This window comes from Lepidochelys kempii, chromosome 14 (assembly GCF_965140265.1).
Source record: "Lepidochelys kempii isolate rLepKem1 chromosome 14, rLepKem1.hap2, whole genome shotgun sequence".
Taxonomy (NCBI): domain Eukaryota; kingdom Metazoa; phylum Chordata; order Testudines; family Cheloniidae; genus Lepidochelys; species Lepidochelys kempii.
Window position 1 is genome coordinate 38,698,173 of NC_133269.1, and position 27,790 is coordinate 38,725,962.

The 27,790-nt window shown below is 51.1% G+C and overlaps 2 protein-coding genes across 6 annotated transcripts in view; both read left to right on the forward strand.

The window, feature by feature from the left end:
- The window catches only part of LOC140898037 (uncharacterized), a 26,516-nt gene extending 9,610 nt beyond the window's left edge, over window positions 1-16,906 (forward strand). The window contains exons 1-7 of one of the 5 annotated variants that reach the window (XM_073311445.1): window positions 2,833-3,055; window positions 5,636-5,793; window positions 6,634-6,810; window positions 12,598-12,685; window positions 13,199-13,325; window positions 13,509-13,622; window positions 13,948-16,906. In XM_073311445.1, coding sequence (XP_073167546.1) covers window positions 12,662-12,685; window positions 13,199-13,325; window positions 13,509-13,622; window positions 13,948-15,806 — 2,124 coding nt within the window. In that variant the 5' untranslated portion in view covers window positions 2,833-3,055; window positions 5,636-5,793; window positions 6,634-6,810; window positions 12,598-12,661 and the 3' untranslated portion in view covers window positions 15,807-16,906. Of the gene's footprint in view, window positions 1-2,832; window positions 3,056-5,635; window positions 5,794-6,633; window positions 6,811-12,597; window positions 12,686-13,198; window positions 13,326-13,508; window positions 13,623-13,947 lie in introns of those variants that run through there. The other 4 variants (XM_073311447.1, XM_073311446.1, XM_073311448.1 and 1 more) reach the window with 4 other exon arrangements.
- A 10,482-nt stretch (window positions 16,907-27,388) lies between these two features.
- Window positions 27,389-27,790, forward strand: part of LOC140898084 (uncharacterized) — a 40,819-nt gene continuing 40,417 nt past the window's right edge. The window contains 1 exon segment of the mRNA XM_073311542.1: window positions 27,389-27,788. Within this exon segment, the coding sequence (XP_073167643.1) occupies window positions 27,711-27,788 (78 nt within the window). The 5' untranslated portion in view covers window positions 27,389-27,710.

Sequence of the window (27,790 nt, forward strand, 5' to 3'; positions counted from 1 at the left end):
CCTCTCCTTTTGCCTTCTCTCTCCTGCACGTCCGGCTCAGCCCCCCAAAACAGCGCCACATTTTGCACCAGTGCCGGTAGCCTGTGACCAGAGAGGCAGCTCCAAGCAATACCTTAGCCAGCCCAATGCGGAGAGAAGTTTGCCACGTCTCAGAGGGGCTGATCAGCCGGCAGGCCGTGCCCAGCTTTCTCCTGCAGTGAGGCTGCAAGGGAGGCTGAGCCCCGGCACCAGAGGCTGCGATTTCTCTTTGCTGAGCTTTTCTCTCCCCTTTTGTGGGTCGTTGTTTTCTTTTGTCTCATAGGGAGCAGGATTGGACTCCAGCCACAGCTCCAACCTGTCTCACCTCATTTATTCTCTTTTCCCCTCAAAAGCACAGTTAGTACCATCCTTAAGGCAGCTAAAAGACTGTGAAGCAGGGATTTCCCCCCTATGGCAACAGATTCTATCCAGCTTGTTTTTACCATGAGAGGATGCCGTGCTAACTGCAGCCAAACCCCACTTCTCTGTTTAATGCTGGAGCGCCGAACGAGGGATTTGTTAACGTCTTACCCACCGCTGGGAATGAGACATCCCCATATCAACACCACAGCTCCTCGAACAGGGAGGAAACATCTCCATTTTCAAATGTTGCTGGGAAAGTTGATCCTTGTCAGGTTTAAACCCCAACCCCCTGCTGTGAGAATGACTCAGCACAGTCAATTTCCTCCCAAACTGAGGGAATTTGGTATTATTCAGTAATTCCAGAGAGAAATAATCTGTGAAGGTCGAGGAGAATTTATAGCAGCATTTGATAATGAGGAAAAATCTGAGAAGATTTACACAAATTGGCTAAGTTGACAGGAAAAAGCAAAAATCAGAAAGGTTTTGTATCAAGTGGGTATTTAAAGGAAAAATAAGTGACCTTTATGCAGAGATTATATTAGTAATCCTTCAACAGAGAGAGTGATCAACATCTGAGTGGAGTGCAGTAAAATTGAGTAAGTGAATAAAAGGGAAAATGTGTACCGCAATATTTGACTATTGGAGAGAAAAGGGGCAAGATTGGAGGATGTAATATGTTCCTATTCAATAATTCTATGGTAGAGCAGGAAAACTGGAGGGGATTTCTATCCACTTTACCCTCAAAATATTCCAGTAAAAGGATGTTCTGAACGGTGCAAAGTCGAGCGCTCTGAGGCAGGGCCAGAATCAAGGATGTCTGGGCCTTGTTAATTCAGCCCCCTTGTGTCTGTGCATTATTATATGATCTTTAATGACAGGATCACACACTGCAGCGCTCATTAACACAGGACCCTGCCTCATTCAGGGTATGTCTATCTACACTGCAAAAATAAAACAAAACAAAAACACAAGCAAAAGAAGACACTCCAACAAGTCTCAGAGTGGGGGTCAGCTGACTCTGGTTGGGGAGGAGGGCGGGGAGAGGGGCTCGGGCTGTACGGATAAAATTAGTAGAGCAGATGCCGGGGCTGGGGTCTGAGATCCTCCCCACTTTCCAGGTTTCAGAGCCCCGACTCTGCCCAGCCCCGAAGGTTCCCAGGAAGGGGTGTTCTGTAAAGTCCAGCCCTGTCCTGGAACAGTCAGAGGAATGTTAAGGTTGTTCTCCCTTTAAGGACTCAATGTGCAACAGTTTGTTACTTTTCCCCAGAGTCACTGAACAGTTCCATTTAAACACAGTGGCTGGATTGATCTCTTCCAGAATCCAATGAACCTTTGAAAAGGATTCTTCTGAGGGTGACCTTCAGACAAAAGTCTATTTCGAGCTGTGAGCCAGGCGACAGGCCCTCTGTTTTCAGGGCAGGGTCCTGCTTCTTTCTCCCCCGCCAGAGCTGTCTGTCTGCTAAAATGCAAAATGTTTAGTTCCTGCCCCCTCTGGTGCAACGGATGGGGGTCACACCCTCTCTCTATAGCTTGAGGGGTCTGTTTACCTGAGATGTAAATACATTCTCTTCACCCTTCCAAGTCCTATGGCAGAAACTCCCAGGGGGATTTTTTTTTTTTTTTTACATTTATAATTGATGCAGCAAGCCCAGAGGTGCCGGGGCTTTGAACTGCCCAGCCCAGAGGTGCTGGGCCCATAAGCGTGGGAACTAGTGGTACAGGGGGGTGCTGCAGCACCCTAGGGCTTTAGCCAGGGCTCCGCTGCCGGCACCCTGCGCCCCATCTGCTGGCCCTCCAGGGCCCAGCTGCTGGCCCCCCACCCCCGGGTCCCTGCTGCCGGCTCGGAAGGGTGGGGGATAAAGGGACAGGGATAAAGGCACTGACCTTCAGCACCCCCAGTATCCAAAGTGTTCCCGCACCACTGGCGGGGGCTATGAACTGCCAGGCCCAGAGATACGGGGGCTATGAACGGCCAGGCCCAGAGGTGCTGTCTGGGGCCCACCCCTGGGAAGCCCTGGCACAAATTAAGCACTGGAAAAACGACATTCCTATGTCTAGGGTGAGGTGTCACACAGAGTCAGCGTCCCCGGGAAATGTGTCTCCTGCTGCTAGGGCTCTGGGCAGCCTCTCTAGGACCAGGACCTCTCACCCCCTCGTGCTTGAGGATATTGGGGACCCTCTGGAACAATCCCCAATTTCCATTAGAAACGCCCCTTCTCCCCCCTCCCTGGGGTCTGGATGGATCCCTTCTGTCCAGTCACTAGCAGGGTGGCTTCTATGCACGATGCCCCGTTAATGTGGGGAGAAGCTGCTCGAGCCCAGGGGAGGTGGGGCCCGCAAGAGGCAGGTTGTGGGGCAGGGGGGCTGCAGCGCAGTGGGTTGATCGCTAGGACCCAGGAGCGGCTGGGGGGCGGCTCTGGGGGGAGGATCGCGGGGCTCAGCCCGGCCCAGGAAGTGACTCGCAGCCGCTGCGGGGACTCTGGCTCCCGGCGAGATCCCCGCGCCCCGGCGGCTGGTGCTGGGAGCCCGGAGCCCGGAGCCCGGAGCCCGGGCTGCAGCCGGGAGAGGGGAACCTCCAGCCGGGCCCTGCCCGCTGCTCCCCGGGAGCCTCTCCCAGGGCAGAGCCCCCAGCCCGGCCCGGCCCCTGCCCCGGGGGGCCCCGCTCGGAGGGAAGGTAAGAGAGACCCGCCCCCCCCGGCACCCCCGGGCTGCTCCCCGCGGAGCCGGCTGCGATTCCCTGCCCCGGGCCCGGGAAAGCTGCCGCCAGCGTGTGCGGAGCCGGGCTGGGGCAGCCAGACGGGGACGGGGACGGGGGGCGGGGACGACAGATGGGAGTGAGATCCGGGGTACAGGCCGTACCGGACAGGGCAGAGGGGGTAACCCAGGAATGGTGGGTGGGGGCAGAGGAGTAAAAGCGCCCCCCCCCCCGATGGAGTGAGCCAGCTGCCGTGGTTGCAAAAATCAGGGGAGGCGGGGGCAGAGGGGCTTTTCCTCCCCCTTTTGACAGGATCTCAGCTCCCATTTCCCCGGGCGGTGTCGTTAAAGGCCCAGTGCATCGCAGAGCCTGGACAGGGCCCCTCTCCCCTCCTGTATACGATGTTTCTGAGCTGCTAAAGGAGGCTTGATCCAGGGAAATATTTACAGACCCCCCGCCCCCCTCCCCAATAATTGTCCCACTTGTTTTTAGTGTTTAAAAGAATCTGGTTCACAGTTTATATGTTTGCTTAAAGCCGCCCAGCGCGTCATCAGTGTGTCTGAGGGCTTGGCTACACTTGCAGACGTAGAGCGCTTTGAGTTAAACCAGCCCTCGGAGAGCGCCGCAGGGAACGCGCCGCAGTCTGTCCACACTGACAGCTCCAAGCGCCCTGGGCGTGGCCACTTTTGCGGCACTTGCAGCGGCATTGGGAGCGGTGCCTTATGGGCAGCTCTCCCAGCATGCAAGTGGCTGCAACGTGCTTTTCAAAGGGGGTGGGGGGGTGGAGTGTGACAGGGACTGTGTTGTGTGTATGTGGGGGGAGAGGAAGTGGGTTGGGGGGGCTGAGAGTATGTCAGCAGGCTGTCTTGTAAGTTCAGACAGCAGCAGACCCCCCCCCCCTCCGCCCCCGCCTCGCTCGCTCTCACACAGCACTCCACAGTAGTGGCTGCTTTGTCTCGGAGCAGCGAAGCAGCCGGCTGTCAGAAACGGAGCTTTCACAGGGCGTATCCGCATTCCTGCAGCGATTCAAAAACAATGACAAGAGTGGCCACTTGACTTAAGGGGATTATGGGACATTTCCGGAGGCTGATCAGAGCGCAGTAATGCAACCCCTGGTCCACACTGGCGCTGCGGCGCTCCAGCGGGATGCAGCAAAGTTTATTCCACTCGCCGAGGTGGCATACCAGCAGCTCTGTAGCCGCAGAGTCAGAGCGCTCTATGTGCCTTGCCCGTGTGGACGAGGAGTGAGCTAGTGCACCCGGGTCTCCTTTATTGTGCTGTAACTCGCAAGTGTAGCCAAGCCCTTGCCACTGTGCCTATTCCCCTGGGTTTGACTCCCCTTGGAATCCAGTCTATGGAGTTTCACTCCTGTAAATTATTTACCTTTAAAAATAGTATTTTTATTACTCTGAGCTCTTCATCCTAAACTTCATTAATGTTGTGCAGGTGGACGTCATTGTGCTACGGAATTCATATTTTTAAAGGCAAATAATCATGGAAAATATTAATAGTTGCTCATAGCTTCAGCAGTCACATCTCACAGTGACACTGTAACATTTCCTGTTTCTATTGCAATATTGTCATTTGAGTTCAGTGCTGACTGATTTCATGGGATGGTCTCAAAACTCCTCCAGTTTGCTTTGATCCACCGATGGGGCTTGCCTTAGCTAATTACTTTGTCTCTCTGTCCAGCACCCGTGTGCTTTATCCCATGTCCCATTTGTGTAAAGAACTTGGTTCCCTAATATTCATTAACGGCCAGAATTTTCAAGGTTCAAGGCACCGAGATACTTTGCAATATGCCACTAGTGGCCAAAATCCTTTTAAAATTCTGTCCTTAGAGGCCTTAGAGTGTCTGGTATAAATTGCTTCTAAAAAGGAAATTTCTATGGTATTTTTTACTAAGCATAGATATACAACCCCAAGATAGATTGACAACCCCAAGAATTCAAACCCCATGAGTTATGCACCCAAAAGTCTAGAATTTAAATAAAGAAAAAAATAAATTTTGTTTTCCTTTTATTTATCTTTTGGAGTCTGAGCCTTTAGGGTGCCCTCGCTTCACACTTTTACTGCTACCCCTTCCAAAGGGTCCATATACCTAGAATGGCTGTACAGTCCTGTAACATCAGATGCCATTTTGCACTTCCCAAAACATGTGATTCCCCACCACCACTTGCAGTTGACAGTTGATTTAAAAACCGTTTTTCTGTAAGTAACCCCCCCATTCTGCACACACTTGAATTAAATGCACATTTTACTTTTCTATGACGTCATTTATTGTATGCATTGATGTTGATTTTTCTACAGCATTTTGTATACTAATGACCTATTTTAAGTTCACAGCCTTTTATGGGTGCTACATTTTTTGTTGTGATACATTCCAGGAATGTTCTTCATTCTGACACGTGTACTGATTACAGCCAAAGTCAAAAAAATTTTAAAACAAATTCTACTGTTTCTCCTTTGCATTGGTGAGGCAGGAGGACACCGTGCTGACCTCACCTAGTTTACCTTTTGGTGAAACTAAAATGTCTTACCTCCTTTATGTTTTCACAGTGGGATCGCTAATGCAGATTAGTTGCCCCATGGTATAAACACCCGTTGTCTTATAGACACAGACTATACTGCTGACTCCGATGTTAAATGAACCATTATTGTTGATGGGCTGAAAACTCTGATACATTGTGTGGCTACTACTCCTGCTCCTGTGCCAGGTGCTGCGTCTGAATGTCTGCGCCCATTTGTGAGGGCAACCTTGGAAAACCAGTTGAAGCACTTAAAACTAAAGGAATTTGCAGGGGATTCCACCCCCTCCCTCCAATTTCCCTTATTCCTTTCCCTTTACTTATTGAGATCTTGTCTGCATGGTCTGACACTTAGGGGATGGCTACACTCAAAACTTCAAAGCGCTGCCGTGGGAGTGCTCCAGTGCTGCGAGAGACACTAAAGAGCTGAAGTTAATGCACATAAATCCCAGCACCGTAAACCCCTGTGTGGACGCTCTCATTCAGAATTAAGGTGGCCTTAATTTTGACAGTGGCAGTCAGGGTCACCACAGACAAGTGCAGGAGACCTTCCCCCAAATTCTAATACTTATCAGGCCTTTGATCTGTCTTGAACATTTTAAATGTTTTGTATCATCCAGGTGTAACCCACATTAGATTTTTCAAGCCCAAAGAGAAGGAGTGAAGCACTCATCTCACCTTTCCTGAGCCTTTCCCTATGTGGAAACATCATTACGATATTTCACAGTTTTGGCCTGACAACCCATTTATTGAAATTTTAAGGTTGAAATGTAAAGTGATCCCTGCCCTGCGCAGGTTAGAACATCTGTCCTGAGCAGGAGAATAAAGGCCGGGTAGTGATGGTAGATCCTGCTGTGCAGGGATCCCCTTTATAAGAAACTTAGATGAAGTGGGGGCACTCTTGTCCCATGAGAATGAACCACCTGATTCTCGGTTTTGGTGCTTTAAAATGTAAAGATTCCTCTTTGATCTCAGCCTTTAGATGCTTGCTCACCACATGCTATACAAATTTTCTCTCTTACTAACTAGGCACTGCCAGGAAAATGTAACTTAGGGTACGTCTACACTACCCGCCGGATCAGCAGGTAGTGATCGATCTATCGGGGATCACTCTGCCGTCGACTCCGGAACTCCACCACGGCGAGAGGTGGAAGTGGTGTCGACGGGGGAGCAGCGGCCGTCGATCCCGCACCGCGAGGATGCGAAGTAAGTGATTCTAAGTCAATCTAAGATACGTCGACTTCAGCTACACTATTCTCGTAGCTGAAGTTGCGTATCTTAGATCAATTCCCGCCCCCCCGTGTAGACCAGGCCTTAGACAGCATTGTCTGTTACCCTTGTCTTAGATGAGGATGATTATATTGGTGAGTCTATGGCTGCGATAGGTGTGAGGACGCACCCTGAGAGACATAGCAAAAGTATTTTCAGCTCACATAAAACATCAAAAGCATCCAGAAATAGGCTGTGGGTGTAGTTACTAGACATGCTCTGTATTTGTTTCCAAAGCTGTATAGGATGTCCACCTCGCAGGCCGCTCCCTCTTTATTCACCTGATAGCTGAGGCAATCAGAGCTTGGAGGGGAGATCTGTGTTTAAGACAGTCCTGTGTCATGGAGTCCCAGTCTCGGTGCTCTGGGACTGCTCTGAATGAAGCCAGGCAGGACTCTAGTGCGGTGTGTCTCCCCTCGGGGCACACTGGCACCAGGGCAAGAAGCCTCCTCAGCTTCAGCACTTCGTGGGTCTGACATTGGAGCCTTCAGCACCCCTGTCACACCCTGAGCTCCTGGCAGGGAGTCCACCTGGATGAGACACCTGGGGAAGCCTTACACCGTGCCCCTTAAAGGGGCCGTGCACCCCAGCTCTGCAGTCAGCAGTGACTCCCAACCAGCTTGGAAAACAGAAGGGTTTGTTAGTCGTTGGGAACACAGCACAGAACAGAGCTTGTTAGCACAGAAATCAGGATCATTCAGCAAAGTCAATCTTGGGGGAGATCCAGAGCCCTGGACTCTCCCTGCTGAGTCCCAAACCAGGACACTGACCCGCTTCCAGCTGCCCAGCCTCAGTCACACCCAGCTGCCCTCCTCCATGCTTTCTCTCTTTCCTGGGCAAACAGGTCACCTGGCCTCCCCCTCTCTCTTTGTTCTCCAACACCTTTGCCTGGCTCCTTACAGAGGACGTGTTCCGGCCACCACTTATGAGGATACAGAGTGTTCAGCCATTTTCTGTGCCCAGGCAGCCAGTCTGCAGTCACCCCTGCCGTCTAGGGGTCTCCGCAATGATCACACACCCATGTCCCACCACCTTGATACTTGAGGAACACATTGGGGAAACTGAGGCACACACACACACACAGTATTCTGAGAAAAAATTAAGAACATACCCACTTTGTCACACCTTGGGATATCAGTGGGCTGCTCAGCGCAAGAGCATACTTGTGGCTGCTGTGTGGGATGCATTTACTGACAACACTGACTGTAGCGTTGTAAAAGGAAGGATACCCTGACGTTCTTCTCATCCGATGAACCCAGGTGCTTCCGCTACATGTGGCCACATTACAGAGACTGACTTCTGGATTCACAATGGCACATAGGCACCCAAACCCCAGGCTAAACACATAAATCTGGGATTAGGTGCCTACATCTCAGTTTAGGCTCCACGGAGACGTACAAAACTCCTGACAAACATCCTAGGTGCCAAAGCTCACTCAGCAGCAGCTATATTATCATGGTAAATATTACCTGGGGAACTTTAGTTTCTGCCTTTGAGCATGCGCCCTGCTAACTTCTCTGGCACATCTGGACCTAGATGTTGGTAACGGCTACCGCTAGGAAATTGTGCTGGGTGCAGTTTTGTGCTGTAACACCAGCAGGGAGCCGTGGCGGTGCGGTAGATGTGAGAGGTTTTGCCAACAGCCCTGTGATGGGTTAATGTGGTCCTACAAATAACCCCAGGGGCCTAGCAGGGACAGCTCCATAAGCGGCACTGTGGCTGGGGCAGACATAAGGGGGTTTTCTCTAGAGCCCGGTGATGGGTTAATCTAGCTCTGCGAATCACCAGAGGGAACTTGGCTGCAAAGCACTGACAAATAACAACTTTGTTGCCCGAGTTAGGGGAAACAGCATTGTATATTAGGCCCAGAACTAGTTACTCCTGGGGGAATTCTGCACCAAAAAATTAAAAATTCTGAGCACAATATTTTAAAATTATGCAAAATTCTGCATATTTTATTCATCAAAATAACAGAATATAATCACACCAGTTTCAATTATTTTGGGAATTTATTTCAAAATACCAGTCTGCAGGTACGTCTGTAACAATACAGAGAACAAAAAGATTCAGGAAATGTTTTTTGACAAATAGATTCCTTACTAGGCATATTCATTCAGAACTCTGAGTAATAATTTCTTGAAACTACATACAGAACCATATTTCCCATGCCCCTGAGAAGCAATATAAAGGTTTGGGGGAGTAAGGGGTAATGGAGGAGCTGAGGGAGAGAGAAGTAAATTGCTGGAAAGGAGCCTGGGTGTGAACTTGGAGCGTTTGGGGGTACGGGTGGGTAAAGCATGGAACAGGGTTTTTTGGGAAGCGGGGTGGGATTGTTAGGGAGCTTCCCCCATGCAGATCCTGGCTGACCCCTAGCCTCTCCCATTCAGTCAGGCACATCTGCCCCGTCCCCATCTGTTCCTGCCCCTGCCATGTGTCCTTGCACCCCCGTCTACATGTGTCCCTCTACCCCCACTCAGACACCCCCTCCCCCAATCCCATGTGCCCCTACACCACCTCCCCCATCCCCATGTGGCTCTGTGCCCCCACCCAGCCACTTCCCTGTCCTTAGGTGTCCCTGTACCCTCTCCCCATCCCCATGTGTGTCTGTGCCCCCACTCAGTCACCCTCTGTCCCTATGTAGCTCTGCACCGCCTCCCCCATCACCATGTGGACCTGCATCTCCCTCCCCTCTGAGGCCCTTTGCCTCCACTACCATTCACCCCCTGGCCCCACTCTTTCCTCCCCCACTAGCCCTTATGAGCCCCTGTCTGACCCCCCAGCTCCCCTCCAGCATGCCACGCTGTCTGTTTCCCCATAACCCCTGTCTCCTGACCTGGCCTGACAGGCGCTTTGAAGAAAGCAGACTTTCTCTCTTCCCAAGCTGGCTGGGAGCTGTTGCTGTGTTATATTACCACCATGCCCTCTGCTGGGAAAAAGATGGAACTGCATCAACAATGTTACAGAAGCTTTTTCGTCCCAAAAAATTAAAAAGATGCATGGCTCATTCATTATGCATGCGTGCAATAGTGCAAAACTCTCCCAGGAGTAGCTGCTCGCCAGCGAGCCTTGTGTGGAGACCAGAGACCGTCTCTGACAAACTGCTGCCTGATCCAATCTCTTCCCAGAGCGAATCACACACAGAGTCAGTGTCACCGTGAAACGTGTCCCCTAATGTTCTGGACAGCCTCTTTAGGACCAGGACCCCTTCACCCCTGAATCCTGGTTGATACTGGGGACTCTCTGGAACAATCAGGGGTTTCCACAGACATGCCCCTTCTCCCCCCTTCCTGGGATCAGAATGTCTCCTTTCTTTTCTCCCATTGACTTGGTGGCTTTTATGGATGATGCCCCCATAGTGCTGTGGTCAAGGGATGTGGAAGCTCTGAGGGGCAGGGTCTGGGGCAGGGAGGTTTCAGTTGAATGGGTTTATGGCTAGGGCCCAAAAGGAGCTGGAGTGATGTGGGAGTAATCAGTGGGGTCCCTCATTCCCAGCAGCAGGAAGTGAATCACAGTTATTCCCCTAGCAAAATCCCTGGCTGCAGACAGGAGAGGTTTATATTGTAAGGCAGGAACATACCCGCTGCTCCACAGGAGCCTCTCCCACTGCAGTAACCCCAGCCTAGCCAGGACCCCCTTCCCAGGCCTCAGCCCCTGCTCCCAGGGAGGGTACCGCTTGGAGGGAAGGTAAGAGAGATCTTTACTCCCACCCCCCAGGCAGCCATGCCTCCCGTTTACACCCGGGCTCCAGGAGGAGAAGGCTAAAGAGGTGCAGGAGTGGGGAACAGGGATGCATTAGGTTACAGGAGATGGCTAATAGGAATGCAGGGGGCAGGATGTGGGGGCAGGGAGAATGAGTAATGCAGGGGAGTCAGGCTGTAGGAGGAGAATTATTGGGCTGAGGGGAATGAGGATGAAATAGAGGGAGGATGTGATTGGGGGGGCACTGTGAGGGAAAGGGGGGATGTGGGGAGAGGAGGCTGGAGGGAGAAGGTGAGAGCAAGTGCAGACTGGCTGGGGGAGGGAGAAGGCAGAGGGGTGGGGAGAGATACAAGGGCAGCTCCCCTGCCCCATGGGATAGGAGAGGGTGAAGGACTTCCCCACCCAGCAGCCAGTGGGCAATTTTTTTCCTGGAACTGGTCAAACAAGCATGTGAGGTGAGGAGACTCTCCCCTCAGGAATCAGAAGCGACAAGGAAAATATCCACAGGCCGCCTCCTCCCCGCCCCACAGACCCTGCTTCCAATTTATGATTTGATTTAAAAATAAAAAAGACACACTCATGATGTTGGGGTCTGTCTCCTGAGTGTTTGGGGCTGCTCGAGGCCCTGGTCTGATTTCCATGCAGGATTCAGATCTCAGCCAGACCCATTGTCAGACCCAAGTCACTGCTAGCTCTGGCAGGAGGTGAGCGTGGATGGGCCAATGAGATCATAGAATCTCAGGGTTGGAAGGAACCTCAGGAGGTATCTAGTCTAACCCGCTCCTCAAAGCAGGACAAATCTCGAACTAAATCGTCTCAGCCAGGGCTCTGTCAAGCCTGACCTTAAAAACCTCTAAGGATGGAGATTCCACCGCCTCCTTAGGTAACCCGTTCCAGTGCTTCACCACCCTCCTCGTGAAAAAGATCAGCCTCTGCCTGCCTGTCCCTGGGGGCTGCAGGGGCAGACCAGAGAGACTCATCCTTATCTGCTGCCACCAAAGGGCTCCGGTTATTGCTAAGGACGAGGAGGAGGCTGGTGTGTGCGTCTCTTGCTGCTCATGGTATCAGCGCTGTGGAGTTGAGCGCCCTGGGTCACAAGCTGCTGCCTCCTCCATTTCAACCGGGGACTCTAGATTGAGATGCTGCTTCTTACCCAGCAGAGGAGAGATGTCTGTTAAAGCCCCTCTGTGCCCAGCCTAGGTGGGGACTTTTTCCAGTGGCTGGAACCAGTCCCTGGGGCAGCCCCTGGCTCTGCTGACACCAGCTTCTCAGCCAGAGCTGCAGGTGATGGAGACACCTGGGGGACAGGGCTGAGGATGGGCAGGAAAGTGACTTTTCACAAAGGGCCCCTTTCAGGGACCTGCTGGTGAGTTTGGCCTACAAGGGGAGGGGGCTCCCTGTGTGTCTGCAAGTCCCAGAGCTGCTGCCCCTATGGACACAGCCAGGTTCAAACCCCTGTTAGCAGTGGCAATGGCTGATCTGCCTAATGAGAACAAAGGCCCACGTCAGTGGGGCAGTCAGCAGTTCTCCCAGGGCGAGGGAAGAAGATAAAAAGGGAGAGTGGAGAGACTGGAAGGGGGAGCAGGAGCAAGAATTGGGGTGGGAGGTTCCCAGGTCCCAGACCTGTCTGGATCCTTTCTCTGTACCCCCGGGGCAGACTGACTCTCCTGGGAAGAAGGGGAGGAGCTGAGAGAAGAAAAGCCAGTTGCTGACTCTGCTGAAAACCGCACTAGCAGGGGAGATGGGGGGTAACTACAGGGGGTTACACGATAATGTCATGGGGAAACCCCCAAAGTGGCTCTTTTGATTCTGCTCTTTTTCCAGCATTTGGCGCAGAGATGCTCTTACTGGGAGGGTTTAAAAGTGTCCCTGGTGGGTTTAGTTCTGCTGGGAGGGGCCTAACCTGGCAGCATGGCAGAGTCCAGAGCATGTGTCTGCGGGGAGGAAGCCTGGGGGGAATCGGGGTGTGAAATGGACTCACGTCGCTTCTGTAACCTCGCCCCATCACCCCTCTCGCCCTGACAGGCTGAGGAATCACGTCCAGATTTCGCTGCAGATCGTCCGGACTTCCAGGGGACAGGGAAGGGAAATGGTTGTGATGGAGCCAGCTCAGGTAGGGGATTTGCAGGGAGCTGCAGGGGGTGTGTTGTAGAGGGGGAGGGGCAGGAAAGACACAGGATGAAGCAGGGCCACTGATCGGGGGGGGGGGGGCATTCCCCCATTTCTCAAACAGGACACAACCCCCTTGGGCAGGGCTGGGAACATTTTCCAGACTCCCAGTGCTGGAGTCTGAACACACAAGCCAGAGGCTGCTGTGAAATACGAAGGGAAGCAGTCAAGGTTCCTGTCCCCGTGCCCGGCTCAGAGCTCTGCTTCCCGTCTCAGCCTGTGGCTGGCAGGCACGTCGGAAATGAGAAGACTCCGTGTGCTGGAGGGGACAAGTAGCTCTCACCTTCTCGCCACCCCCTGAAGGGTCCTGGCTGCTCTGAGCAGGGTGGGGGTGGGATTCTGCTACTCTGGTCCTCCCAGAGCTTCCGAGATGTTTATTTTTTTTTCTTCCTTTCCCATGACTAGCGGCATTGTGGCTGGGAAGCAGGTCCTGAGTGGGGGATTCTTGTTGTTTCAGATGCTAGTGACCTTTGAGGAGGTGGCTGTGTATTTCACCCAGGGGCAGGGGGCTCTGCTGGACCCCGCTCAGAGAGTCCTCTACAGGGACGTCATGCAAGAGAACTACGAGACGGTAACCTCGCTGGGTAAGGGATTCCCCTCCCCTCAGTTATTAGAAAATGTAGGGCCTGCATTCCTGAATCTGGTCAGGTTCTTCTCTGGTCAGTTAGATTGAAGGGGAATGGGTTCTATAATCCACAGCTGCCGTGTGAGACACTCTCTCAACCCTCCATGCACCCTGATCTGGTCTGATTTCACCCCCTGCGCAGGGTTTCCCATGCCCAAACCTGAGCTGATCGCCCAGCTGGAACGAGGGGAAGAGCCGTGGGTGCCCGATCTCCAGGCCTCGGAGGAAAGAGAGATCTCAAGAGGCGCCCGCCCAGGTGAGGACTGACATAGAAACCATCTGGCTAATGAAGGAAAATGTTGAGAATACCAAAAATGTGGTGTGAGTAAAGGCCCTGAGTTCTTCCTTACCTCACCCAGAGCAGGGCTGGAGTCAGCAGATATCGCTCACGGCTCTCCACCGGTCCTGTTAGCTGCATGAGTTTCCTTCCCACCTTTCCTTCCCTCTGAGTGTTTGGGGGGGATTTGGAGGCAGAATCCAATTGCTCTGTCTTTGCAGCATTAGCGTGTTGGGTTTTCCCTCGGTGCTTTTCCTCTTTCTCCCCAGCAAAATGACTCCTGTCTGGATTGTCTCTCTCCCAGCAGGTGATGAACGAGGGAGTGAGGAGGAGGAGGGGAATCATCATGAGCACGTTCCTGGGAAAGTGGAACCACAGGGGACATTTGTGGGAAGAGCTGAAGGGAATTTTTCCCAGTGCTTGGAAAAGGGAGAAGCCTGGGGCAGGTCAGAGAGGCTGCTGGGAAACTACCCAAAGAAGAAAGTGGATGAATCCATTAAATGTTGGGGAGGAGACAGGGATCCCACAGCCCAGCAGACAAATCCCAAGGAAGAAAAACCCTATCAGTGCCTCGAATGTGAGAAAGGATTCATTCTGAGATCACACTTGGTGACACATCAGACAATCCATACTGGACAGAAACCCCTTCAATGCTTGGACTGTGGAGAAAGCTTCAGTAATGGCTCAGACCTCAATAACCAGTGGAGAAGCCACACAGGAGAGAAACCCTATCAATCCCTTCAGTGCGGGAAATGTTTGAATAGGATGTTAGCACTAATTACACACCAGATAAGCCAAAAACGAGAGAGACCCCATAAATGCTTAGACTGTGGAAAAAGTTTCATACAGAGGTCAGACCTTGTTAAACATCAGGCAATCCACACAGGAGAAAGACCCCATAAGTGCTTAGACTGTGGGAAAAGTTTCACATGGAGATCAGCCCTTGTTCAGCATCTGGCAATCCACACAGGAGAGAGACCCCATAAGTGCTTAGACTGTGGAAAAAGTTTTCTATGGAGGTCAGACCTTGTTAAACATCAGGCAATCCACACAGGAGTGAGACCCCATAAGTGCTTGGACTGTGAGAAAAGTTTTATACGTAGGTCAGACCTTGTTAAACATCTGGCAATCCACACAGGAGAGAGACCCCATAAGTGCTTGGACTGTGAGAAAAGTTTCATACAGAGGTCAGACCTTGTTAAACATCAGGCAGTCCATACAGGAGAGAGACCCCATAAGTGCTTAGACTGTGGAAAAAGTTTCAGAGACAGATCAGCCCTTTTTAGGCATCAGGCAGTCCACACAGGAGAGAGACCCCATAAGTGCTTAGATTGTGGAAAAAGTTTCATATCGAAGTCAGACCTTGTTAAACATCAGGTAATCCACACAGGAGAGAGACCTTATAAGTGCTTGGACTGTGGGAAAAGTTTTATACGTAGGTCAGACCTTGTTAAACATCTGGCAATCCACACAGGAGAGAGACCCCATAAGTGCTTGGACTGTGAGAAAAGTTTCATACAGAGGTCAGACCTTGTGAAACATCAGGCAGTCCACACAGGAGAGAGACCCCATAAGTGTTTAGACTGTGGGAAAAGTTTCATACAGAGGTCAGACCTTGTTAAACATCAGGTAATCCACACAGGATACAGACCCCATAAGTGCTTGGACTGTGGGAAAAGTTTCAGAAATACCTCAGCCCTTGTTAATCATCAGGCAATCCACACAGGAAAGAGCCCTCATAAGTGCTTAGACTGTGTAAAAAATTTTATATGGAGGTCAGACCTTTTTAAGCATCAGAGAATCCACACAGGAGAGAGACCCCATAAGTGCTTGGACTGTGGAAAGAGTTTCATATGGAGGTCAGACCTTATTAAACATCAGGCAATCCACACAGGAGAGAGACCCCATAAGTGCTTAGACTGTGGGAAAAGTTTCACACAGAGATCATATCTTATAACACATCAGAGGATCCACACAGGAGAGAGACCTCATAATTGCTTGGATTGTGGGAAAAGTTTCACAAACAGATCAGCCCTTGTTACACATCAGGCAATCCACACAGGAGAGAGACCCCATAAGTGCTTGGACTGTGGGAAAAGTTTCACACAGAGATCACACCTCATTAAACATGGGAGAATCCACACAGAATCTAAACTTCTGTGACACACGGCCAGAAAGAGTTAAGAAACTTGCAGAATAATTGACCCAGATTCAACTTTTAGAGATATGTTTGAAAAGTGTGGAAATGGTAATTAGGGCCATTCAACGTTATATAGAGTAGAACTTTAAAATGTAAACTTTGATTGTTAAAGATCTGGGAGAAGATGGTAACTATAGTAGTTTACCTTTGTTTACATATGTTTACCTTTATATTGTCATACGATGAAGTGAGCTCTAGCTCGCAAAAGTTTATGCTCAATAAATTGGTTAGTCTCTAAGTTTCCACAAGTTCTCCTTTTCTTTTTGCGGATACAGACTAACACAGCTGCTACTCTGAGATCTTTATATTGTTAGATGTTACCATAGTTTACCTATGTTTACCTTTATCTTGTTAGAAGTTAACAATGTAAAGAAACGGTTCCTGTCTAGGGCTGTATTCTGTTAAGTCAGAGATCAACAGGAAATATTAACATTTAGATGAAACTTGGGTGTAATAATGTCATTGTCTGTTTGTCTCTTTTAAATTTCTGGTTAACTGTCTATGAACTGCTTTATCAATAATTACCTTATGTTAATCCTTGTAATTAATTAATGGTGACGTTTAGGAAATAGAAGCTTACTTCAAAAGCCTATTGTTCACCCAAGGACTGCCTGCTCACGAGAGACTGCAAAAAATGTCTTGAAAAATTCTTGGGACCTGATCCTTTTATCTCAGATCTCGGATCTTTTATCTCAGATCTCAGATCTTCTTACTTATCTTACTGTGTAGCCAGTAAGATATTGTAGAGTATCTGGCATCTGCAAATCTGCACAGGGAAGAAACCCCTGAGATGGTCCCAGTGTGTACAATGCTCCAGGTGGCGCTAACTGCATACATGGGGGAAATTCTCTCAGTGCCCTGACTACGGCTGGTCACAATGGTCTTGTTGTTGGCATTAGCCAGCGCATCTCTGTGGCCCTCCACCAGATTTCCTGGTGTAAACACTCTGACGCTGGCAGAACAGGTGCCAGACCCCTAGGCTCATTCACTTGTGTATTAGGATACATCAAAGTGATTGTGAAATGTATAAGAGTGTATTTGGTATTTAAACTTCATGACAACTCGTGGGATGTTACTTGCATTGTTTTCACTTAACTATATGGTGTTATAATGTAGTAGCAAACATTTCCACAGTGTATAGCCCTGTAACGAAATAACCCATCAAACGAGGAAGAAGCCTTGTGGAATGCAAGTGAAGAACTTGAACAGAAAAGAGCTAATTTCAAAGCAAGTGGGCGTTGGGCGTGAGGATCGGCGGTCAAAGAATCAAAATGCGTTCCTCACTATCTGTCATCAGAGGAAAAACCCGTGCAGGTAGTGACCCTGTCAGCCTTTTTTTGTGTGAGAAGAAGCTGTAAGTATGGATTCAAGGAAAGATCCTTTACCTCTGGGCTGTTTGGACTCTTATAGAGAAGTGTCCTGGATAGAAAACGGAGCTCCCCGGAGACAAAATGGGTACCCCAAAAAGACTTTTGGGAAACTGTTTATTAAAAAAAAAAGGAGGACTTGTGGCACCTTAGAGACTAACAAATTTATTTGAGCATAAGCTTTTGTGAGCTACAGCTCACTTCATCGGATGCATTCAGTGGAAAATACACTGGGGAGATTTATATACACAGAGAACATGAAACAATGGGTGTTACCACACACACTGTAACCAGAGTGATCACTTAAGTTGAGCTATTACCAGCAGGAGAGCGGGGGGGGGGGGGGACCTTTTGTACAACCTTTTGCCCAGAGGTTGGCACTCCTAGTTGTGAACCACTCCAAGAGTGTGACGAACTCACCCTAAGCATCTTACCTATTCGGATCCCCTCCATGATCAGAGTGATTGTTAGTCCCTGAGTTCCCCCTTTTGGGACTGGATTGTCTCATTCCCAGATAGTCTCACATTACTCGAGGCCGTGCTGAAAAGCATTTAGTGTGTGTACATTTTCTCCCTTATGGCCCAGATTTAAACAGATGCTAAAAAAGTGGGAACCAGGACAGTAAAATGTGGTCTTTTAGCCTCTGTGCAGTTTCAGGGCAATGGGGTGAGTCCGAGGGATTCCCTCTTTCCCCCAGCACCGTCATCCTCCACACTCGACACAGCAGCCTCTGTCCCAGCAATGGAGAGTTTTATCCTGTCCCCATTCTACCCCTCCAGCTCCCAAATTGTCACTTACCACCATGTCCCTGGCTCTCCAGGCTTAGGAATCATATGCTTGATGTCTGTGATCCCATGTCAGAGCCCTGAGGGCTGGAGAAGGAAGTGTCAGAAACCAGAAGGGAATCCAAATGAATCTGAAGGCACATTTTGACCTTTCTGATCTCATAGCCCTGTTTGCATCTCTTGGTAAAACTGCTTTCAGTGTTTGTCTAGGTTAGTCCAGATCATTTGTACTTGGGAAGCTGGTTTGTGTGGTTTTGGTTTATTATGATGATGCTAAAACTTCTGTAAGTAACACGACGAAATAATGAGGCGAGAAGTAAAGCAGGTCTCGCCCCTTTAGAAGAAAATGGGTTCACTCATTTTCTGGATTTTGAGTCTCCAGCTTCTCTGGGATTTCACATTATGAATGTGAAAATGTTTTATCGCCCACACTGTGTGGTGGCTTTTTCTCTGTTCCTGAAGGCTGTTTGGTCACGTACTTGGCTGTTAGATTAGTCTGCCAGTACTTAGCTCAGATTTATTAAGGGCTTCATAAAACAATTGTTGATTTGCAAGAACACTCCTTTTCAATTAAATTTTAACCTTTTTCTACCCCTTGTCAACTGATTTTTTTTCTTTGAACAATGACAATTATCAATATCCCTCAGCGCAAACACTGAGGGTGTGAGCTAGATTCACTCTCCCAGAAGCAGACACTGAAATGGGGAAGGAAGTTACTGCCTGATCCCTGCAGGGATGTGGGACATAGGAGGGGTAGAGGGTGGGAGATTGGGGGATTTAGCGGGTGGGGGGAATCGAGCTGGGAAACTGCTGGGTTTGCTGCTGAGAGCCAGGTAGCTGAGGCTGAGAACTGTGAACTCGCTGCATCAGAGCTGGAGAGAGACAGGGATTATCATGCGCGTGTCGGGTCAAGCCCTACCTGAATTGTATAATGCTGTGAATCCCACCCAAGAGGAATGTTGTGGGGAGGGGGCAGCGTCTCCTGATTGCTGAGAGGACGAGGCTGGGCAGAGGTGAGAAGGAGGCCAGGGATGTCAGAGGACCTGGGCAGCTTTCAAGCCAGGCTGATCCCTATGTGGAGGCCAGAGGGAGATGGGGAGCCTGACAACCCAACTGGTCACCCGCTCCCCATCTACAGCTGAGTCCTGTGTGGGGATGATAGTGATTGTCTCTGCCCTACTCACCCCAACCTGCATCCCTCTAACCTGAGCTCTTTGGGTTCCCTGCTCTCGGGGGGTTTGCTTTCGTGACGGGCTCCCAGAGCCTCTTACAGCTTCTTGGCACTTTTCTCCCAATGTGTAGCTGTTGCTCTCTTGCTGGTCCATGGGGGAGTTGGGTGGAGAAATGGGCTGCGCTGGGGATTGAGAGAGGAGTCGGCCGTTTGCTTGTCCTTTGGAATAATAAAATAGAATTTAGTTTCTCCCACTCCTAGTCTCCATTGTTTTGCATGAAATGGCTGCCAACTGCAGAGGTAAGGTGAAAGATTAAAGCAATGCTGATGTGATCTGGGACGGAAATACGCAGTGAGGTCACCCAGGCAACCTCACCCCTACCCTGTCACAGGCTCCTCAAACTTCCTGTAGAAATAAAACTGACTGAAAAATTGTGCCCCTCTCCCCGACCCCAGGAAGAGTCTGACTGGGTCATGGGCTCATCCTCCTCTCCCTCCCCCTGGTGCTAGGCAGAAGTAATCCCACCGGAGTCACGTGACTTGTCTACACCAGCGTGAAGTTGTTGTAAGGGGAGAATCAGACCATTGGCTTCTCGGTCTGTTTGCAGGAGATTGTGCTAAAGCGATTCTGATCACTGAGCTGGGTTTCAGCCCAGTGCCCGTTCTGACAATCTCACCACCTGCCTAATTCTAGCTCAGTCCCATTGCAATCACTGGGGCTAGGGGCTGAAAGATTGTGGAAATGGCCAGGGAGGGAATATTTGAGCTGAAATCACTGAAATGTATTTTGCAAGGTTTATGTTAAACATCTGCTTCGCTCTCCTGCTTGGATGTTTTCTCTGGGGATCCCAGGGACAAAAAGGAGCAAGCGTTACCATCTTGGCTGCCAGTCCCCACTACGACTATCTACACCAGTGGTTCTCAAACTATGGGGCACGTCTCCCAAGCGAGTCACAGGAATGTGTCAAGGGAGGCGTGACCTGTGTGAGTTTTTATTTTTAAGAGAGCACTGGCTAGCAGCCCCAGGTGGCTGGGGAAGATGAAGGAGGGCCGTGCATATCTGGGAGGTGGGCATAAAGGGGACAGATGGAGCCCTGCTATCCAGGCTTGGGCTCTCCTCCCGCCACACAATCCCTCACCTGGAGGCAGGGGGGCTCCAGCTGTCAGCCCCAGGTGGAGCAGCAGCGCAGAAGTCAGGGTGGCAATGGGTGATAAGTCTGCGGTGAACAGTGATATTGGTGAATATCACTTTTCACATGGCCACCCTTCCTTCTGGGCTGCTTCTGGCCCGGCCAGCAGCCGCTGCTCTCTGCTCTGCCTTCAGAGCTGGGGTTGGGGATTTAAATTGTGACAGAAACAAATAAGGGGGGGGGGGGATGAAATAAATTGGAGAACCACTGCTCTAAACTATTACGGTCACCACTTTTGCAAAATGATAAATGTTGTGCAAAGTATGCCTTGAGAGGTATCATATAAAAAGTCATTGTCTGCTGAATATTATTGTCCTGTTAAAATGTGTGTATTAACATTGTGTATTTTGCTATATGTTTGTTACTGAAACATGCCGTAAAGCTGAAAAACACCCTCAGGGTCAGGTGCTCTGTAAATCTGAACGATTAGCTCCTCAGAGCCAGGTGCTAAGTGTCCATTGATTGCTTAACCGGCCATTCACTAGCAGGGGAGATGTGAATAAGAAATTTACTATTCACCTGAAGGATGGTTGGACGCTCACCTGGGCCACAGACTGATTGTCACCTGCCTTCTCCCCCTACCCCCACCTCCCGCCTGCTGGCAAACCTCAAAGAGGAGAGCGATATGCAAATACAGAGTAGCCTCCATTTTTACCTCTTTAGTACCCAGGAAATCTAGCCTGGGTACTAAGAACTGTGAACTGCCTGCAACATCGGGTGGGGTGAGAAAAGCTGTTTGCTTCACATCTTAATTACGTAGGTTGATAAAATGTAGGATTTAAAATGCATGTTGACCATTTATTTTTGCTGTAACCAAATTGGACCTTTTACATCTTTATCACTTGTGACCACTTAAAATCTACCTTTCTCTTGATAGTAAACTTGTTTTATTGTTTTATCCAAACCACTGTGTTTTCATCAAAGTGTTTGGGGAATTTCACTTCAGATAACAAGGCTGTTGCCTGACCAGCATCCTTTGTGGGGAGGACAAAGGAATTAAAGAGCTTGGACAGCACAATGCACAGACTGGGCAGTACAAGACTCACATTTCTGGGGTGCAAGGCTGGGACTAGTGAAATTGGTTTATGTTGCTCTGTAGTTTACTTCATGAGTGGCTGGCTAGTGGCACTCAGTCCTGTATAGCTGGGAGTGACTTTGAAGGCTGGTGGCTGTGTGGGAGAAGAGCCTGGAGGGGTTTGTTGTTGGAAGGGGGAAGCAGTGTGAAAGATGCCCTGGGATGGAGAACTAAGCAGTTCAACAGACTGTACCCTGGGGTATGTCTCCCACCCACTGTCTCCTGGGGCCCAGCATGGCACCATTGGGCTCTCATCATCCTGCTGCTGAAAGACGACCTGAGCAGGGCTAACCAGAGAGGGGGAACCAGCCAACATCCTCTATTCCACAAGCTTGGGCTAAATCCTGAACCATTCCTGGGATGTGACTTGGGGTTGTGCTGTCACCCTTCCCCTCACGCATCATTTTCCTTCCCCACCTTAGTTCTGCTCTCTCCTCTCTCTCCCTTCGCCTTGTGTCTCCTACAAGTCTGGCTCAGCCCGTCCCGACAACGCCACCTCTTCTTCAGCCCTGCTTGTAGCCTGTGACCAGAAACGCCGCAGCACGGTGGGTTGATCGCTAGGACCCAGGAGCGGCTGGGGGGCGGCTCTGGGGGGAGGATCGCGGGGCTCAGGCCCGGCCGCAGGAAGTGACTCGCCGCCGCTGCGGGGACTCTGGCTCCCGGCGAGATCCCCGCGCCCCGGCGGCTGGTGCTGGGAGCCCGGAGCCCGGGCTGCAGCCGGGAGAGGGGAACCTCCAGCCGGGCCCTGCCCGCTGCTCCCCGGGAGCCTCTCCCAGGGCAGAGCCCCCAGCCCGGCCAGGGCCCCTTCCCGGCCCGGCCCCTGCCCCGGGGGGCCCCGCTCGGAGGGAAGGTAAGAGAGACCCGCCCCCGGCCTGCGGATAAAGAGATGCAGGGGGGCGTGTGGGCAGGACGGCGGAACAGGGATGCGGGGGGCAGGATGGGAGGGGGCGATGCAGGGGAAAGGGGGTGGCTGGAGGGGGACTGTGAGAGCAAGCGCAGACTGGTTGGGGAAGGGAGAGCCGGGGGCAGGGAGAAGGCAGAGGGGTGGGCAGAGATACAAGGCAGCCGGGAATTGTTTTTCCCTCGATCTGGTCAAACAAGCGTTGGGGGAAGAGTGGGCAGGGGACTAACCCCTCACACAGGGGGGGGCATTTCAGACTTTGGGTGGGGGAGCAACTTTAACTGTGATTCCAGGGGCTACTGAGGCCCCTGAAAACTCTTCGGTTTTTTCAGATAATATCATAGAAATTAGCTGACAGGCTCACCAGATCTAATTCTTACATTTTAAAAAAAGAGAATGAAATAAATATTAGACCCACTCAGCTCTAATACTGACATGATCTAAGCTTGTGTCATGTCACTTAAGGGAATTTCAATCTCTATTCTGAGTTTTTTAGTAACTCTTGAATACAACAATTGAAAGAATTGTAGAAAAATCTGGATTTGTTCCTATCACCATTTTTTGCCGTTCACCAAGTTTGGAATAGATCATTTAACGTTCGGAACCATCCTCCTAGGGCAAGACCCCGTGAGTTTATACGGCAGGTGCCTGGGGCTCTAGGGGTGTTACCCCACTACAAATAATTAACTTGAAGCTGACTCTAAACAGGAGTGAAACTGACGCTTTAAAGTCCCTTTCCCAGTATTGCCAACTCCAAATGTTCAGAATTGTGAGATTGGCTTTAAAATCATGAGGCTGTGTACAAATAATAGATTTGGTGCTTATTGCCTTCTGCTTTTTGAGCCTTTCGGGTGTACTGGGGTCTCATTTTGAAGCTTTCTCCACAGCCACAAGGGTGAGAAACTTCATTTTTCTTTAAGAAGGAAGGCTGAAATCATCACATTTCCACCTGACTCCAGGAGCTGGGGCTTTAAGGAAAACAATCATTCTCCTGAGGCTCATGAGAAAATCGTGAGAGTTGGCAATGCTGCTTTCGCTTTTGGTTAAAGTCTAGTTACTTTCCAGAAGGCTCTTCAACACGACAGTATAATGACTGAGTTGCAGTTCTCACAGGAGAATATTTAAAACCAAACACCAGGAAAATTCCAGATTTGAAAGCTGAGGGGGAAAAAATGAGACTTCTGAGGTGTATCAAGGCCACGGCAGGCAGGAAAGGAAAATAAACAGGCCCAGGAGCTCTGGGCAGCTTTTCCTCTTGAAAGGAAGTTGGAGGGTCAAATCTAGTCCTTAATCCAGTAAAACATCACCTCCACTCATAGATCTTAACATGTGCTGAATAACTATGCACTTCCTACTTAAATAGCAGAGTCATCTTATCCAGGGCTACACTCTGAAACCTGACATTTTATACACACTGGCTCAGGGATTGTATTTACTGGCATATTCTGAACTGTGCTGAGCGCACAGATGGTGCCCACTGAATAATACAAATCATGACAATTGTCAACTTTATAGACTCAGAGGATGCAATTTCTGTTCTTTGTTCTGGAATTTGCCTGGGTCCAGCTGCAACCCTAAGAATCTGAGCATGAACACACCTGATAGAATCATAGAATATCAGGGTTGGAAGGGACCTCAGGAGGTCATCTAGTCTAACACCCTCCTCAAAGCAGGACCAATCCCTAACTAAATCATCCCAGCCAGGGCTTTGTCAAGCCTGACCTTAAAAACCTCTAAGGAAGGAGATTTCACCACCTCCCTAGGTAACCCATTCCAGTGCTTCACCACCCTCCTAGTGAAAATGTTTTTCCTAATATCCAACCTAAACCTCCCCCACTGCAACTTGAGACCATTACTCCTTGTTCTGTCATCTGCCACCACTCAGAACAGCCGAGCTCCATCCTCTTTAGAACCCCCCTTCAGGTAGTTGAAAGCAGCTATCAAATCCACCCTCCTGCTTCTCTTCTGCAAACTAAACAATCCCAGTTCCTTCAGCCTCTCCTCGTACTCCTACAACACTTTCTCATTCCTTCCTTTTCTCTATCTCAGAACAAAAAATGACAAACCAAAATGGTTTCCAGTTAAAATCCACATGAGTACCTCAGGTCGAGTGGGAACCTCTCTATACCACCGCTAGCCCTTCCCTGGGTTTTGGCCCCTTCTTTTCACCTATGCCCCCAAATCACCCCCTTTTCTGAATGTAGCCTTTACTCCGGGGGGAATTCTGGGCCGCTGACGCAAGGCAGAATTTTTGGGAAACTAAATGTTGTGCGTGCAGAATTTCCTTCCTTCCACAGAGCCCAGCTCACACAGAGAAGTCACTGCTGGGTGGCGGGAGAGGGAGCTAGGGGGTTCCTGGCAGCTGCAGTTCCCAGCATGTCCTAAGGGAAGGAGAGGGTGGTGCTCAGGAATCCCCGTGCAAGCCTGTGACCGAGCATCCGGCTGTTTTTCCCTCTGGATCTCTGGGGTGTGGGGGTGCAGGTATCTGGGCAAGGGGGGGCCCTGTAGCTGGGCTCTGGGGGGAAGGGGGTGCAGGTGTACTGGCTGGGGGGAGCATGGCTGGGTTCTGAGGGGGAGGAGCTGTGAGTGTCTGGCCCCTTGGCTGGGCCTGGAGGGGGATGGGGGGATGGGAAGGGGGCAGAGGAACAGGAACTGGGGTGTCGTAGGGGTTTCTTTAACTCTCTGCTCCTGAGGGGATTTCTGTGTGTCTGTATTGTTACAGACATCCTTGTTGACAGGTATTTTGAAATAAATTACCAAAACAATTGAAACTGGCATGATTATGTCGTGTTATTTTGACAAATAACTGTTGCAGAATTTTACAATATTGTGTGCAGAATTTTTAATTTTTTGGCGCAAAATGCCCCCAGGAGTAAACTTTGGCGCAGAGAGCTTGGCTGTATTTCTTCGGAGTCCTCCACGTGCTTTCTTAAAACACCCTCCCCCACATCCCCACCTTCTGAAAAGGTTTTACAGGCAATTGCCAGCATGGTCTTATGTTAATCACCCTGCCTCTGTCTGTCAACAAAATACTGACTCTCTGCAGAACTCACATTCCGCACTGACTAGTGTGGTGTAGTTTCAAGCTCTACCTAGAAACACAACTCCTTTATGAAACTCCTGGGGGGGGGGAAGCCCCCGCTGAGTCCCACAACTGGCCCCTCTGCCCTCACAGCTCAGAAGCTCCAAGGCAAATATCCACAAGCCACCCCCTCCCTTCCCGCATACACACACCCTGCTCCCACCTTCTTATTTGATTTCTAATAAAAGACAAACTCATGACCTTTGGGAGTCTGTTTCCTGAGTGTTCAGGGCTGGCTGGGCTGCCCAAGGCCCTGGGCCGATTTCTGTGCAGGATTCAGATCTCAACCACGCCCGGTGCCAGACCAGAGTCACTACTGGCTCTGGCAGGGGGTGAGTGCGGATGGGCCAATGAGATCAGCCTCCACCTGCCTGTCCCTGGGGGCTGCAGGGGGAGTCCAAGGCAGCTCATTCATCGGGTGTTGCCACCAGAGGGCTCCGGATATGGCTAAGGGAGAGGAGGAGGCAGGTGTGTGTGTGTGTGTGTGTGTCTGTCTGTCTGTCTCTCTCTTCCCTGCTCATGTTATTATAGCCCTGGAGTGCAGCTCCCCGGATCAGAAGCTGCCTCCTGCATTTAAACCTGGGAACCCAAAATGAGAAGCTGCTTCTTACCCAGCAGAGGAGAGACCTCTGTTAAAGCCCCTCTGTGCCCAGCCAAGGTGGGGAATTTCTCCGGCGACTGGAACCAGCCTCTGGGGCTCTGCTGACACCAGCTCCTGAACCGGAGCCTGCAGGTGATGGGGAGACCTGGGGGAAAGGGCTGGGGGTAGGCAGGAAAGTGACTCTGCACAAAGGGCCCCTTTTCTGGACCTGCTGGGGAGTTTGGCCTACATGGAGAGGGGGCTCCCTGTGTGTCTGCAAGTCCCAGAGCTGCTGCCCTCACAGACACAGACAGATTCAAACCTTTGTTAGCAGTGGCCGTGGCTGATTTGCCTAATGAGAGCAAAGGCCCACATCAATGAGGCAGTCACCAGCTCTCCCAGGGAGAGGGAAGATGATAAAGAGGGAGAAAGGAGAGACTGGAAGGAGCAGCAGGAGCAGGAAGTAGGGAGGGAGATTCCCAGCTCCTAGACCTGCCCGGGTCCATTCCCTGCATTCCCCTGGGCAGACTGACTCTCCTGGGAACAAGGGGAGGAGCTGAGAGAGGAAAATCCAGTTCCTAACTCTGCTGAATACAGCCTTACTTGGGGGGGGGGGCTAGAGAGGGTTACACTACATCAGTGGTAAACCTTTTTTTATGCACAAGATCAACTTTTGAATTGAAGTGCAACCTGGGATCTATCCTACCCCTTCCCTGAGGCCCCGCCCCACTCCATCCCCCCTCCCTCCATCACATACTATCCCACACCCTCACTCACTTTCACCGGGCTGAGGTGGGGGTTGGGGTGCTGGAGGGGGTGCAGGCTCTGGGCTGGGGCTGAGGGGTTTGGGGTATGGGAGGGGGCTCTTGGCTGAGCCTGGGGCAGGGGGTTAGGGTGCAGAAGGATGTGAGGGGTGCATGCTCTGGGAGGGGGGGTTTGGAGTTTGGGTGCAGGAGGTGGCTCTGGGATGGGGCAGAGAGTTGGTGTACAGGAGGGGGTGGGGGGGTACAGGCTCTGGGAGGGGGCTCAGGGCTGGGGCAGGGGGTTTGGGGTGCTGGCTATGGGAGGGGCCTCTGGGCTGGGGCTGGGGTGTGGGAGGGGGTGCGGGGTACAGGGTCCAACCGGGTGACGCTTAACTCGGGCGGCGGTGCAGAAGGGCTAAGGCAGGCTCCCTGCCTACCCTGGCCCCATGCTGCTCCTGGAAGCTGCCGGCACATCCCTGTGGCCCTTGTGTGTGGCGGGGGGGGGGCACATAGCTCCGCTCTCTGCCCCCCTCTGCAGGCACCGCCCCCACAGCATCCATTGGCTGCAGTTCCCCATTCCCGGCCAACGGGAGCTGCATGGGCAGTGCCTGCAGACAGGAGCAGGGAGCTAAGACCCCCCTGCCCCCTCCCCCCAGGGGCTGCACTGCCATAGGGACATGCCGGCTGCTTCCGGGAGTGGCATGGGCCCAGGGCTTAGCCCCGCTGCACCGCCGGACAGTTAGCGGCCGGTGATCGCGATTGACTCTCAGAGGCTCCAGGGTCCACCGCTTGGTGATGACTGCACTACGCTGTAGGGCAATCCCTCGAAGTCGCTCCTTTGATTCTGCTCTTTTTCTAGAGTTTGACACAGAGATGCTGTTATGGGGAGAGTTTAAAACTGCTCTGGGGGGCTTAGTTCTGCTGGGAGGGGCCTGGCCTGGGTGGTAATAAACTAACTGGGTTTCTTCCCAGCATGGCAGAGTCCAGAGGATCTGTCTGCAGGGAACGAGCCTGGGGGGAATCGGGGTGTGAAATGGACTCAAGCCCCTTCTG